Source organism: Fusarium phalaenopsidis (genome assembly GCF_050370095.1).
Source record: "Fusarium phalaenopsidis strain FUZ10S chromosome Unknown contig_32332, whole genome shotgun sequence".
NCBI lineage: Eukaryota > Fungi > Ascomycota > Sordariomycetes > Hypocreales > Nectriaceae > Fusarium > Fusarium phalaenopsidis.
Genome location: NW_028145391.1, coordinates 245,179 through 261,847, shown reverse-complemented (window position 1 = coordinate 261,847; position 16,669 = coordinate 245,179). Strand labels below are relative to the sequence as shown.

The following is a 16,669-nucleotide window of genomic DNA, read 5'->3' as shown; positions in this document are numbered from 1 at the left end:
AGATACGAGTTACGTCAGATGGCGATTAGATGGCGAGCTTGGATGCAAGGCGGTAGCGGAGAGGGTGCAGATACCGCGCAGACGGAACTGTGACTCTTCGCCGTGTGTAGTGTCGCATTGCGTGGGGTGATGATATGCAGATTAATCTACCTTCCTGATTGTGTTATGCATGTATGAGTATGATTGTGAAGGGAGTTTGCATTGGTGGATGAATGAGTTTGGTGTTGACGATCGCGTAGCACGTGCTTGTCAGGATGAATTGCTTCATGTCTTTTATGCCAAAGCGCGGAATTAAGAATGCAATAGATAAGAATGAATATTTCGGACAACGCTGTTAATCCGGTTCCTGAGTCGTGCGTCTGATTAATTATTGAGGCTTGTCTGGCCCGCGATATCCGACTTCCGCTGACTGAGGCCTGTTTGTAGTTGGCTGAGAGAGACCCTGGGATTTTGCCCTTTTTGCATCTGACGTACGTACTATAAGTGAATTGGACCTTTGAGTTTATCGCCTCTTGCATTTGTTGGAGTTGCCATCGGTCCTGGTTGCGTTATAGGCATCACCCATGTCGCGCACGCTATCATGACACCTGTGTCTGCAACCTCTCAACTTGGCTCTCATCAATCAGCGATAATTGGCTATTCCACTCGGAGTTGATGGTGTTTCCGATAGTCCTTCACCATTGTTTTTCTCGCAAATCTGCTTTGTCAGAAGGCGAATCTGCCGCTCGTATTCGACGGTGATGGCGCGATCTGCTTGGCCGAGGACATTCTGTTGGAGGTTCTGAGGGGATCGAGTTAACATGACTCCAATTGGAGCACGACATGTTGCATGCGAGTGTCGCTATGAGGAAACAATCGTCGTGAGGAGCGAATCAAGTCGTGGAGAGACCGAAACCCGAGGGTTATTGGTGGTCACGCCGAGAGCTTGGCAGTGTGAGCTTCCCCGCCCGTTGAGATGATCTGTTCTGTGTATAAGAAGACTGCGATATCCCAGGAAGAGAAGCATCATCTCTAGCAATTACAATTCTTTGACAGTGTATACAATATGGCGCCCGCTGCTGTTGAAGCCGACATTCCCGTCCATTCCAAGAGTCAGAGCCGTGAGCCGTTGAAGCTCTCGGGCGCGCTTAAGGATGTTGAGCACTTTGATGTTACTCCCGCCATTGGACGCGAGTTTCCCAAGGCGAACTTGGTTGAATGGTTTGAAGCTCCTAATTCGGATGATCTGATTCGGGACCTCGCCATCACGAGTAAGTTGCTCCTCAGTGAATGCCGTGAATCGCCGACTGACCTGTTGCAGTCTCTCAACGCGGCGTCGTCTTCTTCCGCGCTCAGGATAACCTCACAAATGATCTCCAGAAGAAGCTTATCCTACGTCTTGGAGAGTTGACGGGTCGTCCGGCTAGTTCGACGCTACACATCCATCCGCTGCTCAATTCGGAACGTGAGCTTGGTGGCGATGACCTCGAGGTCAGCACCATCAGCTCCAAGCAGCACGCAAAGTTTTACCGCAAGACGCAAGACAACGGTGTCGTCGTTACCAAGCGAAACAATGAGATTTGGCATTCAGACATTGCCTTTGAGCCTGCTCCTGCTGACTACACGAGCTTGAGGCTCGTTGAGCTGCCCAGGACTGGTGGTGATACCCTCTGGGCTTCTGGCTACGACGTTTACGACCACCTCAGCCCGGCGTATCAAAAGTTCCTCGAGGGCCTAACAGCGACTTTTGAGCAGCCAAACTTTGCCAAGATCGCCGAGCGCTCCGGCTTTGAGCTGTACGACAAACCACGCGGATCTCCCGACAACGTCGGCCGCGAACTCCGTGCAATCCACCCCGTCGTACGAACAAACCCCGTAACAGGCTGGAAGAGCGTCTTCCCGATCGGCGCACACGTAGGCCACATCAACGGCGTGACAGCCGAAGAGAGCGATAACCTCCTCAAGTGGTTTTATGATCTTGTCGCAAAGGACCACTCGATCCAGGTGCGGCTGCGATGGGAGAACCCGAATGATATCGCGATCTGGGATAATCGGAGTGTGTTTCACTCGGCGACTTTTGACTATGATGGGTTGGGTGATCGGTTTGGGAATAGGGTTGTGGGAGTTGGGGAGAGGCCTTATTTTGATCCTAAGAGTGCTTCGAAGAGGGAGACTTTGCAGGCGGAGGGGAACTAAGCGGCGAGATATAGGATTGGGTAGCAGCGCTTTGAAGAGATATTTATTGTCAAATCTTGGTATGGTCTGAGAAGTAACAGAGTGACTGTATATGGGTTGCCGTGATACAACTGGCTTGCAAGACTTGAGGACGACGTGTCTTGACTCAACCACGAAGGTCTTTTCCCGAGTAACTTGTGATTCTCTAATTTTTAGATGAAATAATTGACCCGGAGAAGTCTAGTGCCACCAAGAATATCGTTAGGAATGGAGGTAACTGACTTGACAGCCTGTCGTGGCTGGACCAACCAAAGGTTCATGCCAACTTATGATGAGATGGCTCTTGCTCCAGTTTTCAGGAGAATATAAGAGCAGAGTGAAGAACTATATATTGGAGATGGAACACGATTAGTGGCAAGTTGTTGAGTATTCGATGACATGGGCATCTGCGGCGGATGTCATTCTTTGTGATTCAGTGCCCAATGTGCTGGAAGGAGACGCTTGATAGTGTTATATCCTAACACAGGCAGACTAATAGATATGTAGGCATCAAGGATACGAAGCTGTATAAAAAGCCAGCAACGCACTCACAGTCTGGCTCGTCTGTAAGCCTTATTTCTTAAACGCGTGACCTGGTTTGAGACAGGCGTGTTGACAAGAATGAGGATCATCACACCCCACAGAGTTGCTCGCAATTCCGAAATTTTTTCCTACTGATAGAATGCTTAAGAATCTGGATTGAGCCTCTGGAGCTATATTGTTTCTTCCATTTTTAAGATCGGTTGAATTGAACCCCCTCCTGGCGAAGAACTAACGACATCGAATTAACGCCATCGCGGTACAGTGAATGCCTAAAATCGCTAATCACCATTGCTAATCTTTTCAAATAAGGAGACAAAATGCTTCACACTATCTGGATGAAGGATGTGATGAGGCTTCAGTCTAGTGCTGAGGGACCCCTTGGATCGAAACACCACAAGACATCCACTTGACACCGGCTCAGCTTTTGGTTTCAGAACACATAAAACATTGAAAAGAGATGATCTGATGTATACTTTGATGTGAGAGATGGCAGTGCGCATGAACGGCTCAGTGACGATAACAAGGTCACCGGGTCTTCTTTCACCTTGCCGCCTTTGTTGGAATTACATGCCAAAAGGAGATACACAATCGTCATAGCAGAGCTTAAAGCAGGAGTCTTTCAGTAATCCTAGCCCTATCAAGTTTCAATTCTTGATTCTAGCTATCGACTTAGCCGTGGTGCTTGAATGTGAGACAGCCATCCGATTTTCGACGGACCTGCTAGCGGGCGAGTTCTGCAAAGATCACAAGACGCAGAGAGAATGTACTTGTAGACTTTTGTAACGTCTCAGGATCCCCTTGGAGTGATATAGTCATATAATAAGATCCTGTAGCCGGGTGGTTTCGTTGTTTAGGCCGCACTGAAGTTGGGGATCGAGTTGCTCAGAGTTTTGGTCTTGGGCTTGCTCTTTAAGGCATCCATGGCCTGGGTGCTTAACTTATATCCAAGCCATCCCTGCGTAAGTGTTCGCAGTTCAATACGCTAGACGATCACATCCCGATGAATCTCAGCGCTGGCATACCCTGGTTGCCCACTATCCGAGTGAAGTGACCGACCCGCTTCCATTGGAGCCTCGATGAACGGTCATGGCGCTGATTGATGCCTAAACATCTTTTCACAAGGAATCTCGAAAACTCTGCCTCCCTTCCATGCTTTATTGCCATAGCTGCTATGCGTCTGATTGCTCTTCGCCTTTGGCAATTCACAAGACGTTGGAGAGCCTTCTTGGCAACACTCGGATTTTGGAAGCACTTTGTCCGTCCCTCGATGTAACGTAACTCCTGAACAACCATGCCTTCTCCCATCGGGATGTGGGATGCAATGGATCCAGACAAAGCGAGCCCTAACGTCAATAGTCAATAATCGGCACGCGGCGCGGGCGACGATGGCTCGTTCTGGATCTTATTCCCGGAAACATGACTAGGAGCTCCCTGCTCTGCGGGTCTTGCTTGACGCGTGAGGACCTAGAGTCTGCATGGCGCCCAGCCTATAGGGCTGCTAAGTCGAGGAGGTAGCCCACCGAGACTCAACGCGTAGTAATCGTACCCTTGGTGATGGTATGGATGTATCTCGGCGGGTTCCCCCACGTTGTGGACGCGAGGGCATCGTTCGGAGGGTCCGGAAGAAGGTTTTGCGAGCTAATAGTGACATGCTTCTTTGAGTCCTCGAAGGTGAGCTGATCACGATCTTGTCCAAGGTATACGCGATAGAAGACTTCATCATTGACATCTTTTACCCAAATTCTAGACTCTTAGCAAGTGGAAATCCGTTGACATCCCGTCTTGATCACGGAACTGCGGCAAGGTTGTGAAAGCTCCGAAGCCCCTCCCGTCCAAGCTCCCAGACCGGTCGATTGGGACGAACTGTTTTCTTGTCCTTGCTGATCATCTGATAAGATCAATCAACCATGCCTGTTTCAGAACAAATTACTCTCACATCTCCACTTGGCACCAACGGTGGACCTGGACATGCCGTCTTAACCGCTTGGATGGAGCATCGAGACTCCTTTTAGGGAAAGGAAAACTTTTGTCCTGTGGAAATACTACGCATCGTGCGAACGGTATACCCGGATTAGACGACCGGTTCGTTCTGGACCCAATGGGATGCGTTTACCGTCAAATTAGAGCTTTGTGTTGAGCAGGGGGATGGTGTAGAGTACCCGACAGGGCTGGCAAAGCTTGACCTGCCCGAGTGGGATGCTGATTGATATATAATGCATACCTTTTGTCTCATCCTATCTGATCGTCCATCATCATCCCCATCTAATCCGTCAACACAATGAGGTTCAACGCCTTCCGCAACCCCATCAAGGAGGCTCCTGTCGTCGAGGAGCCGGCTCGTGTCAGCAATGACGATGAAGCCGCTGCTAAGGACAAGGAGACGCTCGCTGCCGACTTTGAGCAGGAAAAGTCTGATGGTGAGCTTGATCAGGGTGTCCAGGCTGTTCGGGCTATGACTCAGGTCTGGACGAGGAAGCACTTGATCATTGCCTACCTTCTGTGAGCCTACAACTTACATTTCGTCCATACTGTTGCTAACATGAGCTTTCTAGTATCTGGCTCATCTCCTTCATCCAGGCCTTTTCGTCTGGAATCATCAGCACCCTGACCCCATTCGTCACCAGTAGCTTCCAGTCACACTCCCTCACGGCCACCACGTCCATCGTCTCCAACCTCGTGTCAGGCCTCATCATCCTCCCTTATGCCAAGCTCATGAACCTTTGGGGCCGACCTCAGTCCTTCAGTATCATGATCTTCATTGTCACCATCGGCATTATTATGATGGCTGGCTGCAACAATGTCAGGACCTATGCGGCTGCCCAGGTCTTTTACGGCGTGGGATATACTGGCATCGACTTTACGACGACCATCTTTATTGCCGATACTTCGTCGCTTAAAAGCCGAGCCTTCATGATCGCCTTTGCCTCTTCGCCGTATCTTGCTACTGTGTGGGCGTATGGTCCTGCTGCTCAACACGCTTACGAGCACATCGGATTCCGCTGGGGTCTCGGTCTCTGGGCCATCGTCTACCCCGTCGTCACTCTTCCCCTGTGCAGTCTTTTCTGGTACTACCAGAGCCAAGCCGTCAAGCAGGGTTTGGTGAAGCGAGAGCCCAGCAACCGCACCTTTTGTCAGTCCGTTGTCTACTACCTTAAGGAATTCGACGTGATCGGTCTGTTGCTCATCATCACTGGACTGTCTCTATTCCTCCTGGCTTTCTCGCTGTACTCTTACCAGTCCAACACTTGGAAGTCTCCTCTGATCATCTGCTTCTTGATCTTTGGTGGACTTTTGGTCATCGCCTTTGCCGCCTGGGAGAGGTTCCTCGCCCCCACCACCTTCATCCCGTGGTACCTCATCAACAATAGGACCGTCTTCTTCACCTTTACTATGGTGGCGAGCATCTACTGTGCCTGGTACATTTGGGATAGTTATTTCTACTCATTCCTGATTGTGGTCTTCCGCGAGTCTATCGCCCACGCCAGTTACATCACCAACATTTATACCGTCGGCTCTTGCTTCTGCGCCCTGTGCATGGGAGTTATCATCCGCATCAACGGTCGTCTCAAGTGGCAGGCCCTCTACTTCGGCGTTCCCCTTACTATCCTCGGAGTCGGCCTTATGATTCACTTCCGCCAGCCCGACTCCCACATTGGTTACATCGTCATGTGCCAAATTTTCATCGCCTTTGGTGGTGGTATCCTTGTCATCTGCGAACAAATGACCGTCATGGCTGTCTCTAAACATCAGGATATTCCTGCTATTCTGGCTGTCGAGCGTATGATCTCCTCCGTCGGCGGTGCCATTGGTCTGGCTATCGCTGCTGCTATGTGGACTGGCATCTTCCCTGCCAAGCTCACCAAGTACCTCCCAGCTGATGCCATGGGAGAATTCGCCAGCATCTATGGTGATCTCACCGTTCAGTCCTCCTACCCTTGGGGATCGCCTACTCGCGACGCCATCAACAAGGCCTACGGTGATACACAGCGTTTGATGCTGATTGCCGCTACTTGCTTGTACTCTATCACGATATTCTCGGTTATTATGTGGAAGAACATTAACGTGAAGAAGATTGAGCAGGTCAAGGGTTTGGTTTGGTAAGAGGATATGCCGGTGTCAAGCTGAGAAGGGAATTAAATTAAGGAGTGTGGATAAGTTCAGTAATAAAGATACACCAAAACTTCTATGCTATCTATAATGCCATGCAGCCCGTCTCCGATATAGTCGGCCGATAAGGTACGGCTCGACATTGATGCTTCTTACTCCCACCATGCAACGTCCTTCTCCCTCAAGGTGTTCGTCCCGCAGTGAACCTCTCCACCTCGGACGTGATGAGACATGTAATCATCGATCAACCAAACTGTCATATTGGCCCTCGCATACACGTCTTTAACAGCTTCCTCGAGAATATCCCCGCCGTTGATTACGGGACCCCACGGCTTGGGCGCCAGGTAGTCATGTCCAAGAACCAACCCATTGATAGACTGCGGAAAGAAGGCTTTGACTTGTCGTTCTCCAGGAGGGGCCCTGTTGAGACGTAGAGGATGGCCATCTGGAGTGTTGGGCCAGGGGTATGTAACGTCTTTCCAGAGCGTGGGGACGCGGAGGATGTCTGAATCGGACAGGGGAACTTCTTCAAGGAGGAGGTCGAGGGTGTCGTTGATGAAGCGCTGTGCGTAGGCGTTAATGGCGATAAAGTCTTTATCGTCGAGTAAATCTTTGATCGTAAGATTCCGGACCTCTGGATCGATGAAGATGGTTTCGTTGTCTGGTGTCATGTCCCCGTCGTAGCTGATGACGTTTGCATCGCCATGGCCATCTTCCCAAGCCTTCTGTAAGAGACTGAAAGCTGAAGCCGTATCAACAATGGTGATGGTAAAGCCAAGTTCGTTATCGTATGGAAGGAATTGAACCAGTTCGTCCACATGTCCAATAGCGAGCCACCCAGTCTCGAGAACCAATGGCTTTTGAACACCCTGAGCCTCGAGAAACTTGACCATCGACTCTGCTGGATACTTGTCGAAGTGCTTGCCTGTAATGACTCGTCCGCTCTTGTACTCGACTCCTGCTCTTGAGGTGTATGGTGGGATGGTCTCAAAGTTGCCTCCAGAATTGATCTCCTCGTGGCCAAAGCCTGAACCGAGACCTGGCTGGAAGCCTCCTATTCCAGGGCCTCGCAGGCGAGAAAAGACTTGGCGCCCTGCGGCGCGTCCTGATTGAGCCGAACGTAGGAGCACGCGGATGGAGATTGGCCCGCCGGGGCCGGGCATGCTTGCGTATCCGGGTTCGAGGAAGTCTTGGGCCCAGATGTCACCCGTTTCGTTGAACAGTACGAAGGGAAGGCTTTGATCAAGACTGTCGAGGGTGCTTTGGATGGAGTCGATGAAGCTGGTCTGCCAAGTCGAAGAGGTGACGTTTCCATCGGTACTGAGAACCACTTGAGGGGCTTGTAAGTGGTGATGGATCAGCACAGGGGCCTGTTTCATAGCCACAGTATCGCTTGCGGTTGCGTTCCCGTCAGTTACGCTGAATGTGATGTTTACAAGTCCATCCCAAATCGACGAGTCAGTCACCAATTCTCGCCCGTCGATGGCCAGGGTAAGGCCTGCTGCGAGACTTGTTGCGTTGAAGGTGATTTCGGGGTCGACCAAGGACCAGTCTGAAGAATCTTGGCTCTCCCAGAAGATTCGAACACGGCCAAGGGCGGACTTGGGAGTAGTGTAGATAGAACCGATAGCATTCTGGCTCAAGTTCTTCAGCGGAAGAGTCTTGAGAGGAGCTGCATATTCAGGGGTGAGGAGACGGTCTCCAGATGCGTCATTACAGGCGGCCAGTTCAAAGTTGTTGAGAGGCTGCTTCACAAGGTCAACACCTGAACAGCGATGCTGCTGATCTCCTATGTTGGGGAGAAATATCGCGCCACGGTTGGAAGTCCATATGTGTTTGTTTGTAGCGTCGAGTTGGTTGATGATGCCGTCGCGGTTGGTGTCTGCGAGGATCTGTGGGTTGGAATTTGGCGTGGCCAATACGACATTGATGCCAAGAAAAAGAGCCAGCAATAAATACCGGAGATGAAGATATAAAAACATGGTGTCTTTTGGGATCAGAATGAGTGAGTGAATGGATTGTGTTGAGGTGTTTGGTTCTTCGTGTCTGTCAACCCACCTTTATATCTTCTCAGAGACAATACATTCACGATATGTTCCACAGCGTACTATCTAGCCAGCTGCGCAATTGAAATAAAGTTACCAATTTGGGCCAAAGTGTAGTTTACAAGCTGCTTCATTAGAGTACGTCAACCTACGAGGCGGTGTTGAGATGGCTGAGTCGATCAATTGCCTAAAGTGGTAATATGAATGGCCAAGACCTGCTGTGGCTATGGGGATAACGGTATTGCGAAGAATACGAGAATTGCACTTGCGGGGTTTTTAGTATTGCTTACTTCAAGTCGGGAGAATAATTGGCTTTGTATTACTTCTAATAAGTCTAGAAATTCTCTACCTGGCTGTTCTCATCACGTCCTGGCTGGCGAACACCTATTCTGTCAACTTGACCAAGAATTGCTTCAAGGGAATTGGATCGATGAGTCTGACAGAAGTAAATAATGTGCGAAAGACTATGCATTGGGGGAACAGTGCACTGAGAAATCATAAACATCGTAACTCTATCAAGGGTGATGGAGTAGAGTAGAGGGCCTGATTCTTAACTGGGTGATTTATGAAGTGGAAACGGAGATTTAGACTCAGGCAGCTGTGTTAGCATTGGGATATGATGCTATCATGTGTTGATAATGTGATCTTTGTTATAGTTGAAGCCCAGCTCTTGATGGGATAGCTGAGCCAGAAGACCGTAGGCTCAGGTATATTAAGATGAATCGTGAATGGTCAATGTGCTTTCATATATCGCTTTGTTTGATCGTTTTCTCTTGCGTGTATTTTGAAAATGTGGTTCTTATTTGTTACTCTCATTGCGATGCATTCTTCAAGATCTCAGACCTGGGTGATGGTTACCAAGTGGGAGCCAATGAGTTTTTCTGCTGGAGGATCCAATTCTATGTCATTTTTATGTTCCAGTCAATTCTCTTGTGCTATGCCAATTTATTCTTCTTGTCTCAATGTTCCGGGCGGAGGCTAGCGTCATGGTTGGTTACTTCGCATTGACCAGAGGCAGAGTAACCCAGGCAACGTGTAGGTTAACCAACTGATGGAACATGCTAGTCAAGTCGATCATTTGAAACGACACAAGGCGCTGAATCAGGCGGTTCAATCTCAAGACCGGATCCGCTTCCTATTTCGGGGGCGACTGGCGACCTTCCGTTAAAGCCGCGACTCCCCGCGAGTCAGATACCACGTGGAATATGGCAATGCAATGCTACGGGGCAAAAAAACAAGCGGGTTGCAAATTCAGGTCCCCCAACAGACTGTCGCCTCAAATACGTTTCGAGCCGGAGGTCTTAACACATCCGGAGTAGCCGCCGTGTCCGGCTTGTTCGGGGACCCGGCACTAACATGCCCGATGAGGCCCATGCGCTTCATCTCATTGGCCTCTTGACCGGCGCTGAGTTTTTTTCAAGTAGTCAAAAGCCGTGCCGAGGCATATGGAGCCCCGAGTTTCCACATTTACACCGAAGGGGATCCGCTCAGGGAAGATTCGAAGAGACTTCTAGTGTTCTAAATCTGAGATGACAAATTATGCTGTATCCTTGTTGATCGACTGATGGTGGGTGCTGGGTTACGTCAGGGAAGATAAGAGTTTTACCCCTTATATAAACTCATAGCCAGTTTTCAAAGTCTTTGAAAGCAAAACATTCAGTAAAGAATATACTACAAACAAAAGCAACAATGGCTCTCAAGTTCAACGTCTTCCGCGGTTCCCCTGAGGGAAAGATCTTTTCCGACAGCGTTGAGCGCGATCTCCAGCCCCATGAGGTTTTTATCGAGACGACGCACTCTGGCGTTTGTGGAACGGATAAGCTCTACCAGCCGAGTGGTATTGCGCTAGGCCACGAGGGAATTGGTGTTGTTCGTGAGGTTGGCTCTGGTGTCAAGAGCGTCAAGGTTGGCGATAGAGTTGGGTTTGGGTATACGCACGAGATTTGCGGGAGCTGCGATAACTGCTGCAGAGGTAAGGTCTTTTCTAATATGAGAGGGGAATGTTGTTAACGTGGTGGCAGATCTGGATCAGTACTGCAGAGAGAGAAAGATTTATGGCTTTGCCGACACCGACAATGGATCCTTCAGCTACGGCGCCATCTGGGACGCCAAGTGTGTTGTTCCCATCCCCGATGGCTACGACTCAGTCGATGCCGCTCCTCTCATGTGCGCCGGCTCAACCGTCTGGACCGTTCTCACTAAGTATGGCGTTCGCTGCGACGATCGCGTGGCCGTGATGGGCATCGGAGGTCTTGGCCATCTGGCCATCAAGATTGCCGCCGCCATGGGATGCCAGGTTGTCGTCCTGTCGAGCTCCGAGTCAAAGAGGGAGGAGGCTATGGAGTATGGTGCTGCCGAGTACCATGTCTTCAAGTCTGGAGATGAGGCTCCGGCTGATTTCAAGCCTGTCAAGCATCTGCTTCTCTGCGGTAGCGCAAACGTTGATTACGCCAGGTATGTATACCTTTTCCAATCGCAAATATCGGTCACTAACTTCAGCAGCCTGGTTCCTCTTGTGGACACGGATGGCATCATCTATCCCCTTACAGCGAGCCTGGAGGCCACACCAGTCCCCCTGACCCAGTTCTCCCTCAAGGGAATCCGCGTCCAGGGCTCCCTGGTCGGCTCTCGCGACAGCACCCGCAAGCTCCTCGAGTTTGCTGCCCGCAAGAACATTAAGCCCACAATCATGACATATCCATTGAACGAGGAGGGCATTGAGTCAGCCCTGCATGATCTGAAGGAGGGCAAGGTCAGGTACAGGGCTGTTTTGGTTAAGGAGTAAATTTGGGGATGAGGCGTTGAGGGGTAAAGAAATGAGGAAAAGCGATGATAGAATTAGAGATGCCGTTATGCTAATGCAATATGGGGCTTGGTGCCAGCACTGTTGTACACGTATTATTTGCGCTGAATGTTCATCAGCTCGTGCATGCATTGCTCACCTGGCATTCGAGTGTGGCAACGGATGAACAGCTGGCTAGGCCGTCAAATTTGGAATTTAGTCAATTCATTACCAGTAAACAATCTACCCTTCCTCAGTAGCGTGCAACTTTTCTTCCACTACTTCTTCTGCTTCTTCTTCTTCCTCTCCTCCTCCTCCAGCTGTGGCCCGCACGTCGGGCAGTCAGGTCCCTCGACCCAGTCGCAGTTGGAGTACTCGTCACTGAAACATCCCTTGCCCTCCAGGAACTTCTTGCACTTATTCCGATTTGTCTCTGTCTTGTGGAGGGTCTTCATGCACCGCCGGCACACCTGCTCGCGCCAGAAGATGACACACATGGTGGCGGTGTGTGGTTTTTGAGGATGAGTTTTGCCAGGTCTGAGGAGCTTTGGTTTTTTCGAGGCTGAGATGGTTAGTTGGGATTTTGTTGTCGATGGTAGGATGTCGTTTGTTTACGGAGAGAAAGATGGGACCAATGTTGGGAGAAATGAGATGATTTATACTTGATTTGATATTGTGATTCAGTAAAAAGTTGAGATACTGATGGTGTGCTCTTAAGTCTTCATTCGGCTCCTTACTCCTTGTTTGTGAACAGATGAAGGGTTTCACTAGTGACTCAGAGTTCATGCGTCAAGAGCAACATATTTGCCATGACATTGTGTCAAGAGCTATTCCAAACTTGACAGCGATTCAAAGGGACGAATACTAATATAAAAACTAGGACCGAGTCTGTGAAACAGCCATTCAGCACGTTTGGTGTGACTCGGTGCTCTGGGGCACAAGTTAGCCCCATGATATTTTGTGTCCCCTTTCTTCAGTAGACCTGGCCTTGAATAGAAATTGTTTGCTTTGACACGTCGTCCATTCCCTCAGTTTGCATCTACACAGCTTCTATGACCACGTAAACCGCGAAACATACAACCTATGTATGATCAACAGCCATCCGAATAATACATCTCACATGATCCGGAGTTCGGGGAGCACACCCGAAAGCCCAAAACGGACCGACCGGAGAATTCCCGTAATCCTGCAAGTCCATGGCGATATATGTGATGATTAGACAAATGTCGCCGACTGTCTTCGGTCTATCACGTCACATTTCCGCGCAATTAACAACTTGCCGACATTTATAAGCAGATGACGTCAGGTTGATAAGTATTAGACCATCTTGACAAAGACCTGCCTGTAGCTATAAGACGAGTTGTCTTCCCCGCAAAGCGCGTTGATACTCAGTTGACCACTTCATCTACTATCATATCTAATACTGAAACAGTCACTATGGCCTCCAAGTCTTTTTACGCCCTTGTCGCCGGAGTCGGCCCTGGAACCGGTAAGCTGATCATCCCCGCTCCACCCGAACATCCCCGCTTATCGCTCCATGAGGTCGCGCTACGGCGTTGAGATTCGCTCAAAAGTACCCCGTCGTGCTTCTCGCCCGTCGACCCGAGAGCTACGAAGAAGCTGTTGCGGACATTAAGAAGGCGGGCGGCCAGGCGATTGGCATTACGGCCGACGTTTCCGATCCGACGAATCTCAAGAATGCCCTTGCGTCAATTGACAAGGAGCTTCCTGGTAGTCGACTTGCCGCTGCTGTTTTCAATGTCAACAGTGGCTTTGCCAGGAAGCCTTTCTTGGAGTTGAATGTTGAGGATATTGATGCTAGTCTCAATGGGAGCGTGTATGTGACTCTCGACAAGTTGGAGGTACCGAGCTGACACTTCAAAGGCGAGCATTCTTCCACTTTGCCCAAGCTACACTACCTCTCCTCCAAAAGTCTGTTCCTGATTCCGAGTATCCTCCCACCCTGATCATCACGGGAGCAACCGCCTCGGTCAAGGGTTCAGCCCAGTTTGGTTCCTTTGCCGCTGGAAAGTGGGCGCTGCGAGGTCTAGGCCAGTCTCTGGCTCGGGAGTTCCATCCTCAGGGAATCCATGTGGCGCATGCGGTTATCGATGGTGTTATTGATATTCCTCGCACAAAGGATTGGCAGGTTAATAATGGTGCTGAGGATGGCAAGATTAAGCCAGAGGCGGTATGTATTTCTTATCTGTGAGGGAGGCTGAGACTGACTGTTATTAGATTGCCGAGACCTATTGGTTTCTTCATACCCAGCATCGATCTGCTTTTACGCACGAGGTTGATATCCGGCCATATGTTGAGAAGTTCTAAGATGAAGACGTCACCAAGATCAACCGCAGATGATATAATACGACTATTATGACCTTGCTCGCTCCTTGAGACCTTGTGTAGATGCTTGAACCATGGCAGCTGATACCTTCTCTCGTGACTCCATCAAGGCTCGATTTCTTCTGGGTGATGTTGTGGCCGCGTAAACGACCGAGTCCTTTGGACATCGAGTCACTGATGCGGACTTCTTCCCCGCTTCGCAAGCCAAGCTTAAGTTGATTACTACTCACGGCATTCAAACCCCGCCTCGCCTTGTGACCTCGGTTGTCAACAACGCCCTAATGTCCGGGTGTAACGACTTCAATCTGAACTACAAAGCCTGCAAACTGCACCTTGCCCAGTTGTTTGAACATTTCAATCACCCAACAAAGGAAGAACCTTGATTGTCTGACAAGATGCCCTATTACCAAATCTATCACTCATATCCTCTCGACCAGGAGCAGCGACAGTCAATTGCTGCTTCCATCACCGACCTGCACTGCAAGGCCTTCACTACACCCTCGTTCTTTGTCCACGTGCACTTCATCCAAGAAGACTCCAGTGCCGGTAGTTACTTCTTGGCCGGCAACCCTCACACAGCTACATCCAACCGCATCATCGGCATCGTCCGCACGTCTGCCACTCGGTCAAGGAGTGCTTTTGATGAACTAGGAGCTCAAATCGAAAGGGCATGGTATGAAGCGTTGAAGATAGCTGCACCTGTTGACAAGAAGGAGTGGAGTCAAGAGGACGAAAAGCAGCGGTTGATGATGGTGACGTTTGTGCCCATGATTACGATTCGGGAGGGAGGCATGGCTATTCCTGAGGCAGGACAGGAGGGAGGCTGGTTGAAGGGGCAGATGCCCTTTTTCGAAGAGATGAGTAGCAAAGGTATCACGGATTTTACAGATTTGCTGGAGGAGTTGAAGGAGAGGGATGACTTGAAGATGCTGCTACAGTAGTTAAAGAGAGGGATGATGGAGAAACCACCGCTGCCAATTAGAGACAAATGAGACGCCCAGGAAGAGGTTAATCAATATTTTCTGGTGGACTTGTGATATTGACCCAACACCCTTTGGAGGTAGTTCTGGTGTTTGCTGCTCAATACCGCCAAGATCATCGACTAATACACAAACATGCGAGTTCTAAATTCAAGAGAGCGAATTTTCGCAAAGAAATGCAAGATCCCATGCCGATTGAGCCGCTTACCATCATTGCTCTGCCGTGATGCCGCAGACTGGCATCGGGATAAGCACAAACCTTGGCTATCTCCGCAGGCTTCGCCACTATGTCCGGAAACACCGGCCTTCTCACCAGTTGGCTAACGCGACCTCGTATTCTCGAGATTCTGATTGGGGCTTTTTGGTCCATCGTCTGCTTTGACGTCCGCAAAGCAGCCAAGATGTTTGTAGAACACAAGACTTCGTAGGTAGAGAATCGGATCAAGATTTAGAGGCCGGAGTTATTCGATCTTGTCAAGGACATTGTAGATATTCCCGACCCAGTAAATGGATCGCATCGTCTTTGAATCAAGTATAAGTAACACACCCGAACGTGTCAATTCATCATCATCATTGACGCTTAGACTTCTCACTCTTCTACCATCAGCACCAAACTCTATAAACTTCACAAGCTCACTCCAACAACTCAACTCCGTACACCAAAACCACAGTCTCAAAATGCCCAAGGTCCTCATTCTCGGCGCCACAGGCTATCTTGGCAAGAGACTTGCCGACCTCCTTGTCCGCAGCGGTCAGCATAGAGTATACGGTGTAGCTCGCAACGATGCCAAAGCTCAATCTCTCGCCGCAGCTGAAGTCATTCCCATCATTTGTCCCAATCCGGATGGAGAGCCAGAACCTTATCTTAACGCCATCCGAGAGCATCACATTGACGTTGTCGTCGATGTCGCTGGGGCCAACCAGGACTCGGCAAAATTTCTCAACGACGTTCAACAGATCGGTCAAGAACGCTTGAGCAAGTACAAAGCTTCTGGACTACACACTGGTCCCAAGCTTGGGTTTATCTATTGCTCGGGCACATGGGTTCATGGCTCCAGCGAGGAACCAGTCAATGATCTCGATGTTGCTGGACAGAGCGCAAATAACCAACCACCAGCTCTGGTTGCTTGGCGTACGGACTTGGAAAACTCCATCTTGGCTGCTTCAGACACTCTCGACGTCGCCATTATCCGACCAGCCTTGATCTACGGTCGTGAGAGCACCATCTGGACGCCTTTTGTACTCCCGCTGCTACAGGCCGCTCGGAGCGGGAACCCGAAAACTGTCCAGATTCCTCTGCGAGCCGACTCCAAGCCTGGACTGGTTCATGTCGACGATGTTGCCACGGGGTTCAAATGTGCGATTGAAAAGTTGTCTCTCATCAACGGCGGATCTACGTACCCAGTATTTGATCTAGTTACCAGCCAAGAGAGCATGCAAGGCATCTTTGACGCTCTGGCTGGAGTTTGGAAATTCAAGGGGAAGTATGAGTTGGTTGGATCAGGGAATAACCTCTTCGCGGAGGCCATGAGTACGACTATGAGGGGATCGTCTGATCGGGCAAAGCAGCTTCTTGGTTGGGAACCGACGCGGACGAATGGATTCATCGCTGATTTGGATGTGTATGCTGCGGCCTTTGCGTCTCAGCATTAGAGGTATCTGAGATTGGGGGA

The 16,669-nt window shown here is 49.9% G+C and overlaps 7 protein-coding genes across 7 annotated transcripts; 6 read left to right on the top strand and 1 right to left on the bottom strand.

Moving 5' to 3' along the window:
• Nucleotides 1-1,045: 1,045 nt before the first annotated feature.
• On the top strand, nucleotides 1,046-2,175 carry LRP88_13102 (TauD/TfdA dioxygenase family protein; the record flags this gene model as incomplete). The annotated part of the gene is made up of 2 exons (XM_083249483.1): nucleotides 1,046-1,250; nucleotides 1,301-2,175. The coding sequence occupies 2 exons, from the start codon at nucleotides 1,046-1,048 to the stop codon at nucleotides 2,173-2,175; spliced, it is 1,080 nt and encodes a 359-aa protein (XP_083093817.1).
• Nucleotides 2,176-5,014: 2,839 nt separating this feature from the next.
• LRP88_13101 (uncharacterized protein) lies at nucleotides 5,015-6,837 on the top strand (the record flags this gene model as incomplete). The annotated part of the gene is made up of 2 exons (XM_083249482.1): nucleotides 5,015-5,235; nucleotides 5,289-6,837. 2 exons carry the CDS (start codon nucleotides 5,015-5,017, stop codon nucleotides 6,835-6,837), a joined length of 1,770 nt encoding a protein of 589 aa, XP_083093816.1.
• Nucleotides 6,838-6,995: 158 nt separating this feature from the next.
• LRP88_13100 (protein-arginine deiminase domain-containing protein) lies at nucleotides 6,996-8,825 on the bottom strand (the record flags this gene model as incomplete). The annotated part of the gene is made up of 1 exon (XM_083249481.1): nucleotides 6,996-8,825. The coding sequence occupies one exon, from the start codon at nucleotides 8,823-8,825 to the stop codon at nucleotides 6,996-6,998; it is 1,830 nt and encodes a 609-aa protein (XP_083093815.1).
• Nucleotides 8,826-10,577: 1,752 nt separating this feature from the next.
• Nucleotides 10,578-11,673, top strand: LRP88_13099 (chaperonin 10-like protein; the record flags this gene model as incomplete). The annotated part of the gene is made up of 3 exons (XM_083249480.1): nucleotides 10,578-10,860; nucleotides 10,910-11,342; nucleotides 11,391-11,673. The coding sequence occupies 3 exons, from the start codon at nucleotides 10,578-10,580 to the stop codon at nucleotides 11,671-11,673; spliced, it is 999 nt and encodes a 332-aa protein (XP_083093814.1).
• A 1,434-nt stretch (nucleotides 11,674-13,107) lies between these two features.
• Nucleotides 13,108-13,998, top strand: LRP88_13098 (uncharacterized protein; the record flags this gene model as incomplete). The annotated part of the gene is made up of 5 exons (XM_083249479.1): nucleotides 13,108-13,159; nucleotides 13,213-13,437; nucleotides 13,493-13,507; nucleotides 13,560-13,858; nucleotides 13,909-13,998. The coding sequence occupies 5 exons, from the start codon at nucleotides 13,108-13,110 to the stop codon at nucleotides 13,996-13,998; spliced, it is 681 nt and encodes a 226-aa protein (XP_083093813.1).
• Nucleotides 13,999-14,411: 413 nt separating this feature from the next.
• On the top strand, nucleotides 14,412-14,957 carry LRP88_13097 (uncharacterized protein; the record flags this gene model as incomplete). Its single annotated transcript, XM_083249478.1, has 1 exon — nucleotides 14,412-14,957. The coding sequence occupies one exon, from the start codon at nucleotides 14,412-14,414 to the stop codon at nucleotides 14,955-14,957; it is 546 nt and encodes a 181-aa protein (XP_083093812.1).
• A 717-nt stretch (nucleotides 14,958-15,674) lies between these two features.
• On the top strand, nucleotides 15,675-16,649 carry LRP88_13096 (NAD-dependent epimerase/dehydratase family protein; the record flags this gene model as incomplete). Its single annotated transcript, XM_083249477.1, has 1 exon — nucleotides 15,675-16,649. One exon carries the CDS (start codon nucleotides 15,675-15,677, stop codon nucleotides 16,647-16,649), a length of 975 nt encoding a protein of 324 aa, XP_083093811.1.
• Nucleotides 16,650-16,669: the final 20 nt, after the last annotated feature.